General features: G+C 42.5%; 2 protein-coding genes across 2 annotated transcripts in view; one reads left to right on the top strand and one right to left on the bottom strand.

The window, feature by feature from the left end:
- The window catches only part of ANTXR2 (ANTXR cell adhesion molecule 2), a 150135-nt gene that overhangs the window by 77573 nt on the left and 48826 nt on the right, over positions 1-23736 (bottom strand). Inside the window, exons 10-11 of the mRNA XM_081876994.1 lie at positions 21645-21714; positions 1859-1937 (exon numbers count right to left, since the gene is read on the bottom strand). Of these exons, the coding sequence (XP_081733120.1) occupies positions 1859-1937; positions 21645-21714 (149 nt within the window). The remainder of the gene's footprint in view (positions 1-1858; positions 1938-21644; positions 21715-23736) is intronic.
- PRDM8 (PR/SET domain 8) overlaps positions 80-23736 on the top strand; it is a 147453-nt gene continuing 123796 nt past the window's right edge. Inside the window, exon 1 of the mRNA XM_081876881.1 lies at positions 80-91. The gene's annotated coding sequence lies outside the window, so the exon portion shown is untranslated. The remainder of the gene's footprint in view (positions 92-23736) is intronic.

Genomic DNA, 23736 nt, shown 5'->3' with positions numbered 1-23736 from the left:
GTTTTTCACAATGCAAAGGAAAAAAAATACAAACAAAATTGGATCAACAATACTAGCATTGAAGTCTCCTGAAGCGTTACCACTTCTCCCTGTCTGCTGTAAAAAATGTTGATCCTGCTATGTCTGCTAACAAATGGTCTCAGAATAGCAGACAAATAAAATAAATTCAATTTGCAAGATTTATTGCTGTTTTATTCTTGCTACAATCGTTGGATTTTCTACTAGCAGGAGTTTTTGCTTTTGCTTTTTCCAGGACAGAACATTAAGTCCTCTTTATAATGGTAAAACTGCTGTCTGAACTCTGCTTGTAGTTAACCTCTGGATTCTTCTCCAACAGCAAGGACATTGGGTGGGCGCTAAGTGATAAAGCTGCTTCTCAAAGGGGCTTGCCACAGGAAGTGGTTTTGGAAGCCCTAGCAAATGGGCCTCATGTGTACATAAGAACTTTTTCAAGTCTTCCCCTGTTTCTGCCGATGTAACCAAAGCTGTATCACCCACAGACAAAAGGGAGGTAGCAGCAGACTCAAGGTAAACTAAGGTTTGCAGATGCCCAGGAAATGCTCAAGGGGAATAAGGAGCAAAGAAGGTAAAAACATCAACAACAACTCTGACAGTCCCATAATAACTTGATAGCACAGAATATTGAGGGATGAAAAAGTGGGGAAATGGGAAAGCAGGTGGGTGGGGTGACTGGAACAGAGGACAGAGAGAGAGAGACAGAGAGAGAATATGAATGGGAGAAATATACCGTATTTTTCTGTGTATAAGATGCACCTGTGTATAAGATGTCCCCTATTTGGGGGGACTCCAAATTAAGAAAATGGGGGGGGGAGATTGCCCAGAGTTGCTGAGCTTTTTTTTAGAGGGGGATGCCAAAAATCGCTCACCCGCCTGACCTCTGCTCTGCCACTTGCATGCGTTGCAAATCAACACCAGCCCTTGCCACAGCCACCAATAACATGCCCAATAATCACTGACAAACTTCAGCTCACGGCAGCAACCAATCCCACTATCTGTATATAAGACGACCACCAATTCTTAACATCATTTTTTAATTTAAAAAAAAACCCTTGTCTTATACATGGGAAAGTACGGTATATGGAAAGAATCATCTCGTTGTCACTTCTTGGTTCATTCTGAGAATCTATTTTGAAGTCTCCCATGGTGGAAGAAAGAGCTGCCCAGAGACATCAACGAAGTCCTGTCGTCCAGGTCTAGACAATATCACCTGCTCCACTCCTGATCTGCTCTTGGGGCAGAGAGGTTGGAAGAAGGAAGAGTAAATCTGGATAACTGGATTCAGATACCGTATTTTTCGCTCTATAGGACGCACTTTTTCCCCTCCAAAAATTAAGGGGAAATGCGTGTGCATGCTATGGAGCAAATGCAGGCTCCTTGGCTTCAGCGATAGCAATGCGAAGCCTCCGAAGCGCAGAGGGAGCGCTCCCTCCACGCTCCGGAGGCTTTGCGTTGCTTTCGCTGAAGCCTGGAGAGCGAGAGGGGTTGGTGCGCACCGACCCCTCTCGCTCTCCAGGCTTCAGGGATAGCCGCCTAAAGCCTTCGGAACGCAGCGCGAGTTCCCGCTGTGCTCCAGAGGCTTCAGGTTCCTTTTGCTGAAGCCGGGAGAGCAAGGGGCGCTGAGCAGAGAGGAGATTTTTTTTTTCTTGTTCTCCCCCCTCTAAAACAAGGTGAACCCTATGGTTGGGTGCATCCTATAGAGCGAAAAATACGGTACATTCCCAGGAATAGAAACCTTTTGATATGGACACTGCAATTTAAAACCAGCAGCACAGCAGCCATAATTAAAAACAACAGCCAAGTATTCCTCTTTCCTGGCTCTTGCCGGATATGTACTTACACATCTCGTTGCGGTAATAGTCAAAGAACTGGTGATGGGAGACTGTCCTCTGTGAAAACTGACGGAAACCTCCATCGTTCTGAAACGAGAAGTGAGGTGGGGGAAATAACACACGAAAAATGTTTTTACTCAGTATGTTTGTTTCAGGACTCAGTTGTCCAGCCAGATTCAGTGAAAACAGAACAGGGAATGGAGCAAGTGAGACAGATCGTTCGGACATTACCGATTTGCTAAACGGCTCAGATCTAAAGCTTTGAGGCCAAGCAAAGATGGGTGGGTGGAAATGGATGGGAATAATTAGCGCGAAGTTCAAATCACTGCTCAGTCATGGAACCAGCAGAGGTGGTAAAAGTGTTCCAAGGACTAAACCATAATGGGGACGGGGCATTGCATGGTTGAAGGTTTTCCCAAGGGATTGAAAAATTGATGGACTATGCAGAACTGGCAAAACTGACATACAAGCTACGGGACAAGGATAACTGTGACTTTAAAGATGAATGGGAACCCTTTACAAAGTATTGGAAGACGCAACAAAGCGAACTGGACTCCTTGGCTGGTTTTGAATAAACATTCACAAACCTTTTATTGATAATAATCAGCTAAATAGTTTGAGGATCTATACAACTGTGTAACATGCAGAAAACCGCATTTTTAGAGAAATCAAAGACTGAGGGATGTCGGGGGGGGTTCTGTGGGAGGAGGGAGGGGGAGGGAGGAAAATGGGGGGGAATAAGGATGATATGTTTCTGGATATATGTTTTGTTTTAATTTTGAATAAAAAAGTTATTTAAAAAAAAGAATGCACACAAAAAGAGCATTTTTCCGGGGAGGGATGGAAGCCTCACAAATCTATGCACATAAAAAGTCAGCATGTCAAGCTAAACCTCTAAATCACTGAGCCTCTTGGGCTTGCCAATCAGAAGGTCAGCGGTTCGAATCCCTGCGAAGGGGTGAGCTCCCGTTGCTCAGTCCCAGCTCCTGCCAACCTAGCAGTTCGAAAGCACGAAATGCAAGTAGATAAATAGGTAAATGGCATTTCCGTGCACAATGACACTTGTCACGGTCCTCTGTATGCCAGTAGCAGTTTAGTCCTGCTAGCCACATGACCCGGAAAACTGTCTGTGGACAAATGCCGGCTCCCTTGGCCTGAAAGCGAGATGAGTGCCGCAACCCCATAGTCACCTTTGACTGGACTTAACCGTCCAGGGGTCCTGAACCATTACCTAATATTCCATGCACATGGAGTTTTGCATTCAGTCATCCAAGCCGAGGAATAGCCCCAGGTGCCTGGGACCCCATACAGTGATACCACAGGTTACATACACTTCAGGTTACAGGCTCCACTAACCCAGAAATATTACCTCAGGTTAAGAACTTTGCTTCAGGATGAGAACAGAAATCGTGCAGCGGTGGCGCAGCGACAGCAGGAAGCCCCATTAGCTAAAGTGATGCTTCAAGTTAAGAACAGTTTCAGGTTAAGAACGGACCTCCGGAACGAATTAAGTACGTAACCAGAAGTACCACTGTACTATTGCTAAGTAAGAGCCGCACAGCCGGTGATATCTGACAGATGGAGAGCTGTGCTTTGATCAGAGTATCCTACCTCTGCTCTGAATTTACTGTGTGGTCTGGGGCAAGTTATAGGGACGCGGGTGGCGCTGTGGGTAAAACCTCAGTGCCTAGGACTTGCCGATCGCATGGTCGGCGGTTCGAATCCCCACGGCGGGGTGCGCTCCCGTCGTTCGGTCCCAGCGCCTGCCAACCTAGCAGTTCGAAAGCACCCCCAGGTGCAAGCAGATAAATAGGGACCGCTTACCAGCGGGAAGGGAAATGGCGTTCCGTGTGCTGCGCTGGCTCCCCAGATGCAGCTTTGTCACGCTGGCCACGTGACCCGGAAGTGTTTGCGGACAGCGCTGGCTCCCGGCCTATAGAGTGAGATGAGCGCACAACCCTAGAGTCTGGCAAGACTGGCCCGAACGGGCAGGGGTACCTTTACCTTTACTTGGGCAAGTTTCCAGATCTTAAGTCTCACGACGAAACTGCACCTTATGCCAAATGCGAGTACACAGAGATGTCTCCAGTTTTTCTTTAGGTCATCGCAGAAGTGGGATGGAGGATTGTCACAGAGGCAAAGGTACACGAGATGGGGAAGTTCATCCATTTCTTCAAGGAATTATCAAGGCAAAAGTCCTCCCTCCCCCGGTGCAGATATGACATTTAGGTAAAATGTTCCCATTTAGTGCCAGCAGGAACCAGACTTGCCTGTGGCCTGAGTGTGTGTGGATTTTTGGCCTGGTCACAGCTGGAAAGTAAAGGGATACACCTCACTTCCCGTATAATTCAGTCCCAATGCTGCAGTTAATTAAAGTACAGTGGTGCCTCGGTTTACGAACTAAATCCATTCCAGAAGTCCGTTCTTAAACCGAAAACCGTTCTTAAACTGCGGCGCACTTTCCCTAGCGAGGCCTCCTGCCGCCAGTGCCCTTCCACCGTTCGGCTTCCATTCTTAGACCGAGGTGAAGTTCGCAAACCAGGACACTGCTTCCAGTTTTGCGGAGTTCATAAACTGAATTGTTCGTAAACAGAGCTGTTCTTAATCCGAGGTACCACTGTACAGTGGTACCTCGGGTTAAGTACTTAATTTGTTCCAGAGCTCCATTCTTAACCTGAAACTGTTCTTAACCTGAAGCACCACTTTAGCTAATGGGGCCTCCTGCTGCCGCCGCGCCGCCGGAGCACGATTTCTGTTCTCATCCTGAAGCAAAGTTCTGAACCCGAGGTACTATTTCTGAGTTAGCGGAGTCTGTAACCTGAAGCGTATGTAACCCGAGGTACCACTACAGTAGTATGCTAAGCTTTCAGCAGAAAATGTCATTTTGCCCTCAAGAGATTTATGGTGATCAGCCAGCTGCAAGGAGCACCAACACCTATGGGGTGTTGAGATCAGGGCCACCTTCACACGAGTTTATCCCATTTCCCTTCCCATTTCCATAACTGTTAATATCTGCCTTATATTTCAGCTTTCACATGATGTAAAAGCCACTTGGGGAAAACTGATGGAATGTAGCATACATTCAACACTAATTTCTGTATTAAGATCTACAAGTTAGGTGGGGGTCAAGTTCTGGGAATCGCCTCTGGGCGGCTCCCAATTGAGTGTTAAAAACAATACAGTCATTTTCCAAAGTCATTTTCCCCAGAATCCAGCCCCCCCTTTTTTTAAAAAATGACATTTTTGTTATCAGCATAAAGCCAAATGCTTGCAAGTTGAATGCACACAAGTTTGCACGGTTACCGTATTTGATTTGGCTGGAAGGGGGGGGGGCATTTGCAGGCCCCTTAACTCAAAACTGTGGTAGTAAATGGGCAAAATTTGGACAGCATGCCAGCACAAAGTTCTGTTGTGTTTTCATGGAGGAATCATGGGGGAACAGAAGCACACACGAGTGGAAAGGGGGGGATAGCAATGATGTGCAATGATGTTTAGTGCCCTGTCACTTCACACCCACTGCTAGGAATTTTTTTCCAGCATGATGCGCCAGTCTATCAGTCAGAAAGCCGCAGTTCGCTAACACAACAGGTATAGCAGCATGAAAGAAAACAAGTCAGAAGTGCTAGCATTATAATCAGGAAAAGTGATGCCATATTCTCCACGTGTAAAATGCACCCAAGGTAAAAACATAGCTATTAATCAACGGTGCCTCTCGCTTGGCTACTGCGCTCCTGTTGTTGTATTTTGCCTTTTTTTAAAGCACTATTTAAATGAAATATTGTTTTATCGCATTTTAATGTTGCTTCTCTCTCTCTTGTGTGAACAATGAAGAGTGGGTTATAAATATTTTAATGGGGTTGTTTTATTGCATTTTTCATTGATGGCGTGCTTTAAATTATTTCATATTTTAACAACTTTGTGCGATTGTTTTTTCATGCTTTGTAAACCGCTTAGAAGCCATCTGGGGCATTTTGCGCTATATAAATCAATTAAACGCTAAGAGACAATAATAGCTTGTTGATTTAAATAAATAATAATAACCACATTGGGCCATTGTGAGGGCTGAACCTGGTAAACAGCCATGAAGTCCTTTGCAGTTTAATAAGTGCTGAATCAATGGAGAAAAGGGCAAGGCCCAAGAACAGCTGATTCTGCTTTGTCTGCAACTTATTTTGTCTCAAAGTGAAGACTGTTAAAGCCAGATTTGCCAAGTGGTGCAAAACTATCGACAGAAAACCGTAACCACAGAACCTAACCAGCATTTTATCCTGGAAGCTATAAAAGTGACAAAAATAACTAGTCAAAATGAGGTCCCTGAATTAGAAAATATGAGATTTTTAAAATACACATATTTGTAATGCTGGCAGCAAATTCGATGGAAAATGATTTACCCATCTCAGAGAGAGATACCATGTGGTCTAAAGATTCTGGTCCCGCGGTGAGGACCTGGGATGTGCAGAACTACCATTTAGCTGTGTGAAGTACTAACTCATGTACATAAAAATTTCAAGATTGGCAATAAACACACTAATTACCACTCTGACAACATACATACAGCATAAAAACCACTAATTATAGCTGGTTGAGGCTTTCTGTGAAGAGCAGGCAGGCATCGGAGAAACATAAATAGCAAAGTGGTTTTTCATTTCTTCAAATAACCCTGGAAAACCCAAGCACATGGCGAGGATTATAGATCAGCTGTCCTCCACTTCCCCGGCTTTGACAGGAGATTCAGCAAGTTTCCATTTATGCTTCACTTTAAACTACAAGGGGCTGATAATACAAAAGGCAGTCTTTAGTGTTAAGCACTCTAGCCTTGGTATCCAGTTCCACTTTTATTTACTCCTGTGATAGGAATTTTGAGGTCTTAGATATATGGTAATGTTCATAAGCGTACCAACCAGGCACGTACATAGATCAGCACAGGAAGACCGACCTGGAACCATTTTGATTCCTAAACTGAGCAAATGTTTTCTCTGCAAGGTCAAAGTGGGAAACCTCCCATGGTCTCTTTCCTCACAAATCCTGTCTTAAGGGCACATTTAAGATATGAATAGGGTGTGAGCCTGTGACCTGGCCCAGGAACTAAGTATTTATCATTACAAAAGATTGCTAGGCTCCCCAGGAAATCCAGTCAAGTAACCTGCCAGACAGGAGATAAACAAGGACAGGAGAAAAACAACATTCAAATTTTCTGTTTTAGACTGCCTTTTTTGTGATGTAGGTATGATGTACCTGAGGGGTGGTCTTAGGTTACACCCCTTCTGTGATGTATGTATGATGTTTCTGGGAGTGGTCTTGATCTACAGGGTGGCAATTTCAAAAGTCTTTATATTCTCAATATTCTCTGGTTGGCCTCTGTTGTCTTCTCCTACCAATAGGGAACCTATGTAAAGACTCCATATGGGCTCTTGGATACTCCATAAGGGAAAAGGGCAATTTTTGTTTACAACACTCCCACATTTGAAGTGGTCTTCACTTCACTCTTAACTTGCACCTGAATTATTCCCGAAGGACAGAAATTCAAGAGGAATTCTGCCTTTGGGACTTAATGTAGGTGCACCCTGGTTTTAAAAGCTAGATGCCAATGAAGCACAAGGCAAAATTCCTCTTGGATTTCTGCAATATTCTGACTTCTCCAGGATGCCAGTTTCCGAAAGATGCTGCTGTCAGACTGGATGGATCTGTTTCCTTCTCTCAACCTTCAGCTGCCAAAATACCTGACAAATATCTCAGGGAACAGACTCATTGAGCACATCAAGTATCAGTTCCGTTTTTTGATATGCAGCGGCAAAGATTAAGGGACACCGGATTGACAGGGAAGTTCTAGGAGCGATGGAGTCAAGTCATACAGATCATCTTCACAGAGATAAGTGTTTCAGGACCTAAGAAAAACCATGTCACCTTTGCAAACATCATGTTTGAGAGCTGCAAGCAACCCTTTCATTTGTTTTGATCTCTTTGAAATGTATCTGCGGCATGTTTTGTGCGATTTAAATAAGCACCTCAGATCAAGATATTGTTAGCAGGCTTGTGGAAGTGCAAGCTTTGAATGACCCAGTGTGTGGGGGGGAACTGCGGTAGATTATATGTTCCAAGTTTACCCAAGTGGAAGGGACTGCAAAAAAATATGAAATGTGGCTTCCACTTCAAGAAACTGACCCAGACCTAATGATGAACAACAGATCCACAATTTCAGTTTCTGTCCATTTCTCAGCGATGCAAGCATGAGTTCAGTTCACCCAATTTATGCAGCCATTTGCTTCTTTTTTAGGGGGGGGAGTCAGCACAAAAATGTGTACAGTGGTACCTCGGGTTAAGTACTTAATTCATTCCGGAGGTCCGTTCTTAACCTGAAACTGTTCTTAACCTGAAGCACCACTTTAGCTAATGGGGCCTCCTGCTGCTGCCGCGCTGCCGGAGCACGATTTCTGTTCTCATCCTGAAGCAAAGTTCTTAACCTGAAGCACGATTTCTGGGTTAGCGGAGTCTGTAACCTGAAGCTTCTGTAACCCGAGGTACCACTGTACACATTTTCATGACATTTCTACAATACACGCAATTTTGTATACAATTCTGCATCGCAATTTATGCATCCATTTGCCTTTTTTTTTAGGGGGAAGGGGAAGTCGCCACAAAAAATGTGCACACGTTTTCATGACGTTTCTGCAACATGCACAATTTTGTATACAATTCTGCATCGCAATTTATGCATCCATTTGCCTTTTTTTTAAAGGGAGAAGCGGAAGTCGCCACAAAAATGTGCCCGCATTTTCATGACATTTCTACAACATGCGCAATTTTGTATACAATTCTATATTGCAAACTTTGGAAAAGGGCGAGGAGCGTGCTTCGGTTCATGAAATGCAAATTAGGTAGGCTCGCTTTAAAATGCAAATCATTTCTCACCCATCCTTACCCAAGCGCCAGATTGCTTAGGTTAGGCAAGGTGACTTCATCACATGCTTTCAAACAGTTCCCTGGGACAAGGCCAGTAATGGAGGAAAGGGATGCTCAAAACAGACCCACCGGATTGTTTCTCAACTATCCCAGGGCTGACAAGGAAGTTTCTGGAACAGTGGCAAAGCCAGTTTTGGGGTTTAGCTCAAGGGCCGATGACTGTAAATAAACCTTAATGGCCAGTGCAATTCTCTCTTTTCTTTGTGTTTGGATTGGGTGATGTTAAAGATTGAAGGAGAGGGAGATGGCTCACTGTCACATGTCTACTCATCTTTGGTTAGAGAAGGGCTTCCCCTTCTCTTGAATTACAACTGACATTTCAATCCACTGTAACCTATTTGCAAAGTATTCATTTGCTCCTTTCTTTATGAGCATCCAATAAAAGATTGCCATTTTACGATCCATTAAAAAAAGATGGGGGGGAAATTAAATAAAAACCATGAAAGACATTTGCTGGAAGCAATAAATAATTTACTTCCAATTTCCACGCACTGAAGATTAAACTGGCAACTGCTCAAAAAGTTATTAAAATGATGGTAAGTAAAGAGATTTTTGGAATTGAGGTACTAGAGTTATTTTAAAAAAAAAAGAAGAAGAAGTCAATAAAGGACTGCAACACATTTTCAGGACTTGGGGCATTCGAGATATTGAAAATAAAAATTTGTTCAAACTACCAGAATTCCATTGCAGGGTGTGTGTGTGTGTGTGTGTGTGTGTTTCTTAAATGACCTTGCTAAAAAATGGGAACGTAAGGAATGAACGTTATGGTTTTCCCAGTAGTGATGTATGGAAGTGAGAGCCGGACCATAAAGAAGGCTGATCGCCGAAGAATTGATGCTTTTGAATTATGGTGCTGGAGGAGACTCTTGAGAGTCCCATAGACTGCAAGAAGATGCAGACTCTCCATTCTGAAGGAAATCAGCCCTGAGTGCTCACTGGAAGGAGGTGAGAAGAAAAAGGTTACCTACCCCAGACCTGGGGAATGGACTATGTATGACATTCTAACTTACAGCAACATCTTCCCCATCACTTCATCAGAGCATGATGGCACAAAGCACAAGGCTGAACTGAAAGAATTGTGGGAATTCCCCCCCCCCACGCAAACACAGATGTGTGGGACACCTTTACTGTGTCATTCGCTGTATGATGAAGATTCACCTCTTTACCCTGGCCTTTGACACTTGAGATGATGAAAAGAAGAAGAAGAAGAAGCTGTATATCTCACTGGCTTACCCCACCCACTCTGGGCAGCTCCCTACAAAATATTAAAAACACAATAAAATATCAACCATTAAAAACTTCCCTGAACAGGGCTGCCTTCAGATGTCTTCTAAAAGTTGTGTCATTCTTTATCTCCTTGACGTCTGATGGGAGGGCATTCCACAGGGCAGGCGCCACCACCGAGAAGGCCCTCTGCCTGGTTCCCTGTAACTTCACATCTCGCAGTGAGGGAACCACCAGAAGGCCCTCGGAGCTGGATCTCAGTGTCCAGGCTGAACAACGGATATGTGTATTCTCAGGAGCTGCCCTATTCTTATGATAGGTTTTGTTTTGTTTTTTGAACTATTTCTAATCTTGTGTTTTTAATTGCTGCAATCCAACTCCTGGGGCCTTTTTGCGATAGGTGGGTAAAAATTCAAAACAATACAATTCCACAACTCTGTGGGCTGAGTTCTGTATTAATTATGCTTTGTGTAGGAGATGGGTGGATGCCATTTAAGTGTGTGTTATTATCTCCTGAAAGTAATTCTCTTTTCTTTTCAAGTAACTCAGGAGTTCTATTAGCTCTCTCTCTCTTTATATCAGCTTTTTTTTAAAAAAAAAACCCCAACAAAATAATATAAAAGCTTGCTGGAAGAAGCAGGCCAATGTTTTTGCAAGCACGCTTAGCTATACCATATGCCTGCTTAAATCATTTCTATCAAACAAGTTGTAGGGTTCATTTCAGTCCCGCTTTCCTTTCCTTTGCAATACGCTTACTGGTATTTATCCAATTTGTGCTATTCCTCTTGCCAAATTGCAGGTTTGAGATCTCAACTAGGCGGAAGGACAGCTGCGCTATTGTTGACCGTCTCACCAAAATGAAAAAGAGGGGGGGAAAGAGCTTGCAGGCACAGCCCAGCTCACCAGAAGAAGTCAGTGACAGCTGCCTCTGTTGGTCATTACACTCTATGGAACAACCAGGGCTCTGAGAACTTCGAAAGGAAAAAAGGAGATATTTTTGGCCTTTGAGGGCAGAGGGAGTTGCATGAATTTGAGCTTTGTTGTAAAAAAAGTGCAAACGAAGACTTAAATAAACTGTCCAGCCACGTTTCCCATCTCACATTGTTCTGTCTCCAGCCTTCGGGACAGAACATCCAAAGCAGAAACATAACTCTCTGATATAGAGCAGGCGATAAGCCCTTTGCCAGTTTTCTGTCATGAGATTTGTTGTTCTTCTTCTCTCCTTCGGCCCCCCGCCTCCCAAACCACCAACTTGCTCCCATTAACAGCAATTTCCCAGCTGTTCCAAGCTGGGCAGCCATACATCAACCGAAGAAACGAGTCTTAAGATAAGATGCCACCGCCTTCAAAAGAGGGATGTTTCCAGGCTCGTCCTAGCACCAACAGATAATGAAACATCTGGGTGGGACTAGCTGAAATGCCCTTTGTTTGAGAGAAGGAATCAATCTCCCGAGCTAATGGGCACTTGGCGATCTTTCCCACATGTGTGGCCTGCTCTATATTCCTCCCTCCGCCCAAGTGCCTTTTCAAACCCAGGAGGAGAAAAAGCAGAGATCTCCGGAGTTATTTCAAAGAATGCCATTGTTGCGACAGCAAGCGAGGAGAGACTGCGTTAGATGGAGCAGACTAATGGGGATGGGGGCACATGTCCGCAGATAACAGCTCAGAGACTATACAGCTGGCTTTGAGGGCTCGTCCACCAGCACGCTGTTAATTATTTAAAGGAGAGGGCAGAGGGAACGATCGTCACATCTGTCACCCGCATCCAGGCAGGACTGCCACTGTTCGCGGGACCAGATGTGTTTATTTGGGACGTACACTAACTAGCTCCTTAATGGTTCCGAATCCTTAGCCAAAAGTTAATTAGGCAAACACGCCGAACATTTGTCACCTTGCATGGCAGCCCTTTTTCCTGCCTGCCTTTTTTTGTGGGGTGGATAACAAAACAAAACTTTGATCAGTTCTCACGCACAATTTCTCATACCAACTGGAAAACACCAAATTGGGGGAACTGAAGTCACCCGGCTGCAGTGCATTTATCTATCAGAGACAGATAGCGACATCAACAAATAAAATAACAATTTGGGGTTTTTTTGCACCCCACTGATCTGACTACGTTGCCCCAGCCACTCTGGGCAGCTTCCAGCATAATATACAGAAACATAACAACAACAACAACAACAACAACAACAACAACAACAACAACAACAACATCATACATTAAAAACATCCCAATACAGGACTGCCTTCAGAGGTCTACAGAAGGTTGTATAATGATAAGAGAAATAGAGAGATAGGAGAAATTGGGCTGTCAATAACTCAAGTTCTGGTCTTTTAACTCAACAGGATCATTAGCTATCACAAGTTCCAGAGGGATAGGAACATTATTATTATTATTATTATTATTATTATTATTATTATTATGCCCCTTGAAGCAAAAACAGAGGGTTCTATTGCACCCCGAAAACCAGAAAAATTGTTAATAGGCTATAGCTAATTTCAACAGACATGCTGGCAGGAGCATAGAGATGCAGAATTTTTAAAGAAGAAAAATACAGCAGCTATATTTTAAACAAACAGGGTTAGGGGAGAATTTTGCTTCCATTTTTCATTTCAAGGCAAGCTTTGCTAACACTTTTCAAAACAATACAGAAACCGAAACACGGCTATCCTTGGAAATACGCACTTCTCCAAAGTTTGCAGAACAGTTCTCTTGCCATATAACGTATACAAAAATACCAATATTAGGGCAAAACATCCATAACGATGTAGATACTGGTGAAACTGACATGCATATTATGAGGGGAACCTGCATGGGAAACATGTATATCAGGCAAGATTACATACTTTCGGAGAAAGTCACACTCAAATGCTGATGAATTTTCATGAGGATATATAAAAAAAGAATTCTTCAGCTGATGCGGAAAATTGGAAGATTGGAAAAAATGAGGACATGGAATTGGAAGATTTCTCCATCCTGAGCCCAAACCAGAAAAAAAGAGGAGTGTGGGGGTCTTTTAAATTCTTTTTTAAAATATTCTGGGGAGTACTGAAGTTTCAGAGAAGTTTTTCAGGGGCTACGATTCAGGGAATGGTACGATCGAGGGGGTCAGGGAAATAGGTACACACACCTCACTGCTTGATGCTTAAAGATGCGCTCCTTGCATTGTTTGTGATATCTGAATGCAAACTTCTCAAGAGTCAGTTCTGCCTGAACTGTTCTGACTCAAGAGTCAGTTCTACCGAGACCCATCCAGCCTCTTGTAACGTATTAACCCCTGAACATCTGGGGACTGGGTTATCTGAAAGACAGCCTGCCCAGTACAGGCACGTAAGATCACTCACGTAAGATTGTATTTGTGGCACTGCAGTCCACAAAATGCCACAGGGCGCTGACCCAAAAATTGGCATTTTCTGCCATTGCCCCTGCACTGTGGAAATTTCATCCCTCTGCAAATATATGAAGTATAATCTATTCATTGCTTCAGGTGTCTTTTTTGCCCAAGCTGCCCCTGACAGATTTGCTATTTCTAGATTTCTGCTTACAAGAATACTGCCTTACTCTCTCTTTTAATGTTTTTATGTTGTTTTTGTACATCACTTATGGAATTTTTTAATTTTTTTAAAAAAATATATTATATGGTCTAGAAATGCTGGGGGGGGGGGGTAAATGAACCCACACTAGTAAGTATTTCTGCAGCATCTTAAATACAAATAGATTTAGTGGACCAGAGCCCACTTTGCCACAAACGACTGTAGTCCACCAAAGTTTCTGCCAGACTAAACAGGTTCGGCTTTATGGTGTCACAAGACTCTTTGTTGCTTTTGCCAAAGGAGACGAATAGCACAATCTGAACCCAAATCCCTTGGGTGAGAGTTGAGCCATAATAAAAACCAGGGAGCCGAGGACAACAAGGGCAAACTGTATCATAAGGGTAGTAGAAAGAGAGGAAGAAGGAAAGATGAAAATTGTAGAATCATAGAGTTGGAAGGGACCTAAGGGTCATCTAGTCCAACCCCCTGCCAGCGCAGGAATCTGAACAAGTCGTCCCCCATCCAATTTGAAACCATACCAGACCCTGCTTAGCTTTGCAAGGACAGTAGTAGTTTAATCGCTACACCACTATACACAGAATGAAAGGGTTTAAGGTCAGTGAGAAAGAGGAGGATTGGTTTGAGAAGATATTGAATTATTTGAGTAGGTTTGAACACTTTGGGGCAATTAAAATGTCAAAAGTTAAATAAACCTTGTGGATGGAGGAGTGTTAACGTATATAAAACTGTACATATGGTTGATTTGAATATGTTATTATTGATTATGTATACCCAATGTATCAGCCGCCTGGGGGGTTTCACTGTTCGTGTTTTCGTTGTTGGTAAAAAATAAAATAAAAAAACAATTTTTAAAAAAAATCGCTGCACCACTGAGACCAGTCCTATACATACTTGATCAGTCCCATTGAACTCGATCAGACACGCTTCCAAGTAAATTGTGTACAGTGCTGCAGCGATGCACAACAGCCAAACCTTTTATGAGGGGGTTGGTTTCACCTGACCTCACATGAGGATAGATTTTTGTCTTCAAATGATATCACATTCCCCCAAGCACGTCTCAACTGTGTCTGTTTTGTGCGTCCAACAGACCCCCGTCGCATCCCATCTGAGGCCAGATGCTGCTGTTGCGCTGATAAAAAAAAAAAGCTAAGATTTCAAAATCTTTTTTGCTGTAGTAAAAGCACAGATCCCAGTTCAGTCTCCAAATTGCTTCATGAAAAGGAATGTGTGTGTTGTTACAGAGTCACCATAATGAAAAAACAACTCACAGAGACCTCTGAGGCCACTAAGCAGAATTTAGTGCTTTGGGGTTTTCCACTTTTGTTTTGTTCCATAAAATACTGGATTGTGCAATGTGATACGGGCTGCAAGCCATGTCTCACCTTAAGTAAACCTATGGGGGGGCAAGACCCTTGCAGACTACAGGGGCAATCATGAGGCAAATAGAAAGAATGAACTGAGCAGGGGGTGTTAAAATTTTGTTATGACATTTGGGTCCCACCCACCCACCAAGGCACTCAGGACAGGAAAAAAATACCGTATTTTTTGCTCTATAAGACTCACTTTTTCCCTCCTAAAAAGTAAAGGGAAATATGTGTGCATCTTATGGAGCGAATGCAGGCTGTGCAGCTATCCCAGAAGCCAGAACAGCAAGAGGGATTGCTGCTTTCGCTGTGCAGTGATCCCTCTTGCTGTTCTGGCTTCTGAGATTCAGAATATTTTTTTCTTGTTTTCCTCCTCCAAAAAGTAGGTGCGTCTTGTGGTCTGGTGCGTCTTATAGAGCGAAAAATACGGTAGCTTTCGACACTTTACCAACCTTATGTAGAGTGAGAGAGAAAGGACATGTCAATTGGCCAACCAAGCTTTTGAGACAGAGCAAAGATTTGAACCCAGGTTCCTGCAAACATCCTAAGATATCCACTGCAGCAAAAGCTAACAGTACACTTATAATATTTTATCGTAAGCATGTTATTTTTGAACTGCAGCCGGCATCTCTGTTTTAGGCATCTCAGTAGCACTCACAACACCAAGCACCTTATTATAGATTCAGTCATATACACCAGTGGCGGGAGAGGATTACAAGCATGGTGTAAAGGACAATCAAAGAAACATTTAAACATTTCGGTGTAATATAGTATAGCATATTTTAAAAATATATATTATTTGCAGAATATGGATAAGTATCTTTTCAAAACGAGAGCAAGAACATCAAGTGATGTTGTTATAAATCAAGCACTGTCAGGGGTTGTTTCTTTGTTTTCCAACGTATTTCTTACCAATAAAAATAAAAAAAAACAAATTTTTTATTCTGAAAGTGTGGCCCAGAGTCTGAGAACCACTGATAAAAAGGTAAAGGTAAAGGACCCCTGGCCGGTTGTGTCCAGTCAAAGGCAACAATGGGGTTGCGGCACTCATCTCGCTTTCAGGCCGAGGGCGCTGGCATTTGTCCACACAGTTTTCCAGGTCATGTGGCCAGCAGGACTAAATCACTTCTGGCACAAAGGAACACGGTGTCGGAAACCAGAGTGCATGAAAACGCCGTTTACCTTCCCGCCGTAGTGGTACCTATTTATCTACTTGCACTGGCGTGCTTTTGAACTGCTAGGTTGGCAGGAGCAGGGACACAGCAATGGGAGCTCACTGTGTCATAGGGATTAGAACCGCTGACCTTCCGATCGGCAAGCCCAAGAGGCTCAATGGTTTAGACCACAGAGCCATCCGCATCCCTAGTACCACTGTTATACACCAAGAGCAAATGCATTCTTCAGATGTCTATCCTTACTTAGCCAAAACACCACCATCCATGAACGAGCCAAAGGGAGTCGCACAATTTGGGAGAACTTTTTCCCAGCCTGCCAGGTATTCCAGCTCCAGGTACAAGCTCCTGCTAAGCTGGAGGACATGGGAAATACAGAAGATACCAATTTCTTGGGGGGGAAACAAGGAGGTTCCCTTTATTACTCCAGCCAGAGGATAAACATGGATTATCAGTCGGTGGAAGAAGATTGGGAAAAATTTAAAGTTTACCTACAGAAACATTGTAAAATTAAGGAATGTTAGAAGGATGTTGGAATGAAGCTATGTGGTTTTAGCAGAATTGTTATAAAGGATTAAGTAAAAATGGATTGGTATTTAGTGAAAGAGGAGAATGTAAAATTATAGTATATCAAGATAAATTTTTAGGATAAAAACAAAGATGGAAAGGATTTGCTGAAATATCTAATTGAACTAGAATACAAAAAAGGGAGGTGTGAGGAGGTCAAGGAAATAAGCAAAGGAAAGAAAGTTATGTAAAGGTTGGATTTGTGTTTTTTTATTTATTTATTTGTTTGTTTTTTGTGCTTTGTCTGTTTAACTTTTTCTATTTTTCTTTCTGTAACCTTCAAAACGTTAATAAAATCTATTATAAAAAAATAAAAATAAACATGGATTATCAATTTACCAAGCAGTTCATGCAGGGAAGTCTTTACTATTTGCAAGCACAAGTGGTCTGCAGCTACAGCGTCAGCTTCCTAGCAGTGGTATCACTGATGCTTAACAGTATAGAGAGGGGCAAGGTGGCACTTCAAAATGCTGCAAGCTTTCCTCATACGGAAATTGCTCCATCCCCTTGATCGTCTTGGTTGCTTTTCCCTGAACCTTTTCCAACTCTACAATATCATTTTTGAGGTGACCAGAACTGAACAAACTATTGCCAAATGTGGTCACACCATAGATTTGTATGACGGCATTATTATGTCAAACAGTTTAAGCCCTGTGTTGCAAACAACAGTCAGTAATATCCAAGGCAACATGATGACCACATACAACAATACGATATCAATATACATTTTTAATATAATATGAAAATATATTATATAATATGAAATATATGAAATCACATAAACAGAAAATTTATGAATCTCTGAAAGTCACTGAAAGTCTTATAAGTCTTCTTTCAGAGACTTGCATAGTCTTCAAAGACTTGCAGAGACATATAAGACTTATTTTTATTTGGTTTTATGTTTTCAAGAGAATCCATTAAGAGTGCATATTTTGTGACTTTCAGAGATTCATAAGTTTTCTGTTTATGTGATTTCATATATTTCATATTATATAAAGAGTGTATATTGATATCGTATCATTGTATTTGGTCATCATGTTGCCTTGGATATTACCGGCATTATTATGTCAGCAGTTTTATTTTCAGTTCCTTTCCTAGTGAATGCTTACTTTTAAACATGGAACAAGGCACAACCCACTTTACCTCCCTGAGCTTCAATGCCTAAAGGTAATTCTCTCCCACCCCCAGCCACAGTCACTTCCAGCCAGACTGGAAAGGGAAGCGAGACATTTTAAGCCACATGAGCTACACCTGATAAAATCTCAGAAAGTGAATGTATAAGATTTTCTATAGTTTGGCAGCAGAGCATTTTCGTGTCCTCCACTATAACCAGCACAACCAGAAGAAAGCAGATCATGAAAAATAAGAGAAATTAAGTGTTTATCTCGTGTTTATACAGGTTGCAGAATGTTCATTCTAACTCAAAATGGTCAGGCTTTCCAATTTACTGTCCTGCTTGCCTCAAATTTGCCTCAAATTTAGGACACCAAAATCCAACCCTGATGGCACAGCAGGCTGCATTCCTTTGCTATTGGGTGCAAAGCCCTGGATGACATTTTATCAATCTGGATCACACGGTCCTGTCAACAGAAATACGAGATTGGGGCTGGAGTCCAAGCTAAGCCACTGTCCTGCCAGCCATACCAATTTATTTTAGGCTGTTTGGCCTCTTTCCTTGTCGGCCTGCCTTGAGTTTAATAGGAGTAGATGTGCCTATCTGCCCCCTCCGTATATTTAGGGAATTCCTGGAGGTTGTAAAAACTGGCAGGGGGGTAAAGCAACTTAATCTACACTGCTTCCCATGGGGATTGTGTTGTGTGTGCTTTTCAGGCGGGGAGGTGGGAGCGGAGATTTTGCAGATTGCTCGCTGCTAAGTTAGCAACCAAAGTTCGCTCCCCTCAAGGGGAATAACTGGGAGCTCTCCAACAACAGCACAAGCTGTGCCAATGGAAAGTCAGAAGTTCAAATATGTACATTTGCTTTCAGAGCTGTCGGCTGACTAACTCGCCACACGCTGCCTAGACCAAACTCCTTCAGAATTCTTTAAAACAGCAAAAAAACTGAAGTCCATCGCACACATACCAGGATGAAAAATAGTAAGTCAACACCATTATGTAACATCTACACCTGACCGTAACAGGCTAGTCTAGAGGCAGTGTTTTATAAAGACGGCCCCAAAAAGAACCTCTCCTGGCTACCAAGTACTTTGCCTGCATTGCCACTTCAATTTGGTGCTGTGCCGACTGCAGAAACACTTTACCGCCCGACAGTCACATCCCAGAACAATAAAAATACAACATGTTCTGATAATTTGCACCAAGGTTTAAAAGACACACGGCAGTAAAAAAAATCCAGCACATTTAACGTTCGTTTGGCAGGCTGCGCTGTGGTGATCATCTCAGAGCCCCACGTGATACATCTGTTGCTGGGTTGCTGAATCGCTTTCAGATGGCAATTGGGAAGATGGAGCAATGCTCTAACGCTCCTCCCCTGCAACTAAACCTAAAGAGTTTACCACACTAAACCACCCTCCACGCAGCTCTCTGACATGCTAGTTTTGAATGTGAGGAGGAAAGCTTATGTGGGGAAGCATTCAAACCTTTGTTCCTTCACATGCAGAATGAGGTGATACCATACAAACACAGACACACGGGACAATCCCTTGCATTGTGTCAGTGGAATAAACAATAAATGTCCCAGTTTTTGATTGCTAACAATTAGTCACCTAAAAGAAGGATGTTCACAACTAATACAAATTCTGTTTCATGGAAGTAATGTTTATTCTCTTCCAACCCTGGGGAATGTTGGAGACTGTAATTTGAGTGAAATATCCCATTTGCATCTTCGGATAGTAAAGTATTTGTATGTTATTTATGGAAAAAGTCCAGGATAGAGAACATTAAGTTATGTTTACAATGGAGAACCATCGTCAACAAAACAGCTGATCGGGCAAAGTATTTTCTATTGGTGAGCAATGAAGTTTGTTGTTAAAACTCTTCCCAAGGACTCTAGATTATTTGGGCATGATTAAAAAGACGGATTCAAAATAGATTGCAAGCAGTTTTCCATCTTCTGTTATATGTAATACTGTACTTATTTTCCTATTTGCATTGTTCATTCATTTGTACATTTATTCTTTGAATACAATATAGAGCACTTTTATATTTTGGGGCCTTATTCTTGCCTATGCAGTTATACTGAGTCCATCTGACTAAGTACCAGCTACAATGACTGACAGCGTCTCTCCAAGATTTTGGGCAGGGTTCTCTCCTAGCCTCACCTGCAGATGGCACAATTTGAACCTGGGACTGTGTGGAACCCAGTTCAGCTACTGATTTATTGATTGATTGGTTGATTGTGTGACTGTGGAAATGGATAAAAGCCCCCCATCCAAACAATGACTATCATCAGTGCAGGTAAGAAAAAATAATAATTTTAATTTTTATCATCTGCGATACTGTCTTATTTCTTTGATAGTACAGTACATTGATTATTGCTTTCATTTTATGGATCAATGGTCTTGTTAGATAGTAAAATCCATGTTAAATTGCTGTTTATGGGGTTGTTTTTAAAAGTCTGGAACGGATTAATCCGTTTTGCATTTGCATCTATGGGAAAGCGTGCCTTGGTTTTGGAACGCTTTGGTTTTGGAACAGATTTCCGGAACGGATTAAGTTTGAGGACCAAGGTACCACTGTAGTTCTTTTCTTTCCAAAGGGAAAATCCACATAGAAAAACAGTGGAGTAGAGGGATGCTCTGCTGCCTTGCAGAACATCTTCAGAAAAAGCAAAAGCTAAGAGGCAAACCCATAGTTACATGCTACAAGGGACCATCTTAATGGACTCTTTACTTTGTGCCTCCAGTGGACAGATGGCAGTGAAGTTCTTCTCCTGCTACAAGGCAGGTTCCTGGTTGCATGCTCCCATTTCTATTTATGTTCTGCTTCCTGACTAGCTTGGATAGCACAGAAGAAAAGCTTCCCTAAGTATGTAAGCAATTTAATCTAAGCAAATGTGATCTCGGAAGCCCAAGGCATATCTGAACATGGAAGGAAGAATTAGCTTTAAAGGCTACATACAGGATCTTCAGGCAAGGCCAGTGACACTTAGAATAAGACCTGGACAATGTTTCAGCCATAATGTTGTGAAGATTCTGCTGCGGATGTTAAATTAGTGCCTTGTTTTATCATCGCACGTTGAGTGCTGTTACACATCTTGACGCGCAATTTTAATAATAGCTTGTAAGTGTCAGTGGTAATGTAAGCCGTTTAACCATGAGACCAAAGATCGTCCGGAAGAAAGCATATTACATGCCCTGTTTTATTTTATTTTTAAAAGGGAGCTAGCATGCACACAACTTTTGACAAGCCAGAGCTTTTCAGAGTTAAATGAACTGGCTGTGGGTTCATTTTTACAGTCTTCTCCAAATCTGTTTGGTCGCAAGCTATCTAAAACTCATTTCAGATCTGGTGAATCTCCCCAGTGAATTAGCGCACAGGAAGGGATCAGTGAAAGAGGGAGGAAGTTACCAGCTTTTCTAAAACACAGTTCTTTTCTAAAGCACAGATCAAAGCTACAGCCAAGTCTATGTCTCCCAAACTTTAGAGACTTTAGAGAATGCATTACTCATCCTCAGAGATGCCCTTTCCATATTCCTATAATCTACGTTTCCTGAATGAACACTGACTCATGCAGAGTCACTCTAACACTAACACAAACACCCCACCACCAGCAAACTGGGTGTGACTGAATGATCCAATTACATTTGTTTCAGAAAATTCAAGAAAAATTGCCTGCCCTCAGTGGGACCTGACAGGAGAGAGGCATAGCCGCAACCTTCACTCATACAGAGACACCATGAGCAACCTCCTTGGCAGATGGGTGCTTTGGGCTCTCCAGAGCTTCTCTCTATTAAATGAATTAATCATGGCACACAAGTGTGAACTACTTACTGGCCAGTTTCATTAAGAATAGGTGCTGGGCAGAGGATATAGTCAGTTCCCACCTCTATGGGCCTTTCATCTGTGAGGAGAAAACAAAAACAAAGTGTCACATAACCTTAATTTCACAGGATAAAAAGCTGAGGTCCAACAATAATCAAAGATCCACAGGTTCCCCTGCTCTAAGCTAAACTTAGAAGCAGTATGCAGAGATATCTGTTCAAGAATCATGGAATCAAATACAGTGGTATCTCTGGTTACGTACTTAATTCGTTCTGGAGGTCCGTTCTTAACCTGAAACTGTTCTTAACCTGAAGCACCACTTTAGCTAATGGAGCCTCCCGCTGCCGCCGTACTGCTGCCACACGATTTCTGTTCTCATCCTGAAGCAAAGTTCTTAACCTGAGGTACTATTTCTGGGTTAGCGGAGTCTGTAACCTAAAGCATATGTAACCCAAGGTACTACTGTATTCACACAACCCCTGCAATGCAGGAATCACTGCTAAAGAATCATGGCAGATGACCTTCCAACCTCTGCTTAAAAACCTCCAAAGTGAACCCACCACCTCCCTTCCACTGTCCAACAGCTCTTACTAATGATTAATTGAAATCTCCTTCCATGTACAGTGGCACCTCGGGTTACAGATGCTTCAGGTTACAGACCCCGCTAACCCAGAAATAGTACCTCGGGTTAAGAACTTTGCTTCAGGATGAGAACAGAAATCGAGTGGTGGCGGCGCAGCGGCAGCAGGACGCCCCATTAGCTAAAGTGGTACCTCAGGTTAAGAACAGTTTCAGGTTAAGAACAGACCTCCAGAACAAATTAAGTTCTTAACCCGAGGTACCACTGTAATTTGAATCCATTGGTTTGGGTCCTACCCTCCAGAGCAACAGAAAACAAACTTGCTCCATCTTCCATCTGGAAGCCCTTCAGATATTTGAAGATGGCTATTCTGTCACCTCTCCATCTTCTATTCTCCAGGCCAGACATACCCAGCTCTCTCAACCCATCTTCATAAGGCTTGGTTGAAGATGTCTCAAGTCAGTCTAACACGGGACCATTTAGAAGCTATTTAAATCCATTTGGGACCCACCCAGCTGATCTCCCTTTGCCGTCCATCCTGGGAGGAAGGAGATACAAACTCCTGATAACCCAGCTCTCTACCCACTGGCCCACAAGATATCACATACCTCTTAAATACAAAGTCAAAAATTTCCCGGCCATTTCCCTGCTTTATGGAACCTTTCAGCTGATGCCTTATGTGGCTTAGGACCCCAATACTTTAGGGACCACCTCTCCATGCATGAACCTATCCAGACCCTATAATCAGCATTTAAGACCCTTCTTTGTGTGCCTCCTCCATTTGCAGAACAGATCTTCAGTGGCTCCTCGATTGTGGAAGGCTTTCCCCAAAAAGATGCACACGGCACCATCACTGTCAACTTCTAGGTGCTAGGCAAAGACGTTCCTGTTCACTCAAGTATTTGGCTCTCATTTGGAGTCCTATGCTATGATAATGTCCTGGCCTGTTTTGGTTTTCAACTTTTAAGTAGGGCTTGGGTACCATTTGTCCTTTTTGTGTGTGTGGCAGGATGTCCACTTTTAGTCTATAACGTTTTTCAGTCTTTTTGATGTATTTTTAATGTATTTTTTGTGCTATTCATGATTTATTTTTTTACATTGCTTTGAGACATTTTATGTAGTAAGTTTATTTAGTAAAGGCAACAAATAAATTAACATTCCTTTTTTATTATTACTATTACTACTTTATGAATGTGTTAGAAGGGGCTCATGAAACATTTCTTCTTGTGAACAGAACATTTTGCACTAGCAGCTAATTCCAGATTGGATACTAGCACAAACAGAGTGGGTTAGCATATGCCCATATGCTTTTGTCTTAAATGCCCTCATATCAGAGAGTACTGAGGGAGAGAAGGTTGGTCTTCTTCTGTTCTCTTTGGCAAGGTTCCTTTACACCATTTGGCAATTCCCCCCCCCCACACAAAAAAATGAGAAGGCGTGGAAAACCCGGCCAAATTATAAACACAGACATGCACACAAATCTACAACCTGCAGCAGACTGAGGAAATGTTTAACCTCTCA

Source organism: Podarcis erhardii, assembly GCF_964252035.2.
Source record: "Podarcis erhardii genome assembly, chromosome: 9".
NCBI lineage: Eukaryota > Metazoa > Chordata > Lepidosauria > Squamata > Lacertidae > Podarcis > Podarcis erhardii.
The sequence above is the reverse complement of the archived record's forward strand: the minus strand, read 5'-3'. Positions and strand labels throughout refer to the sequence as shown.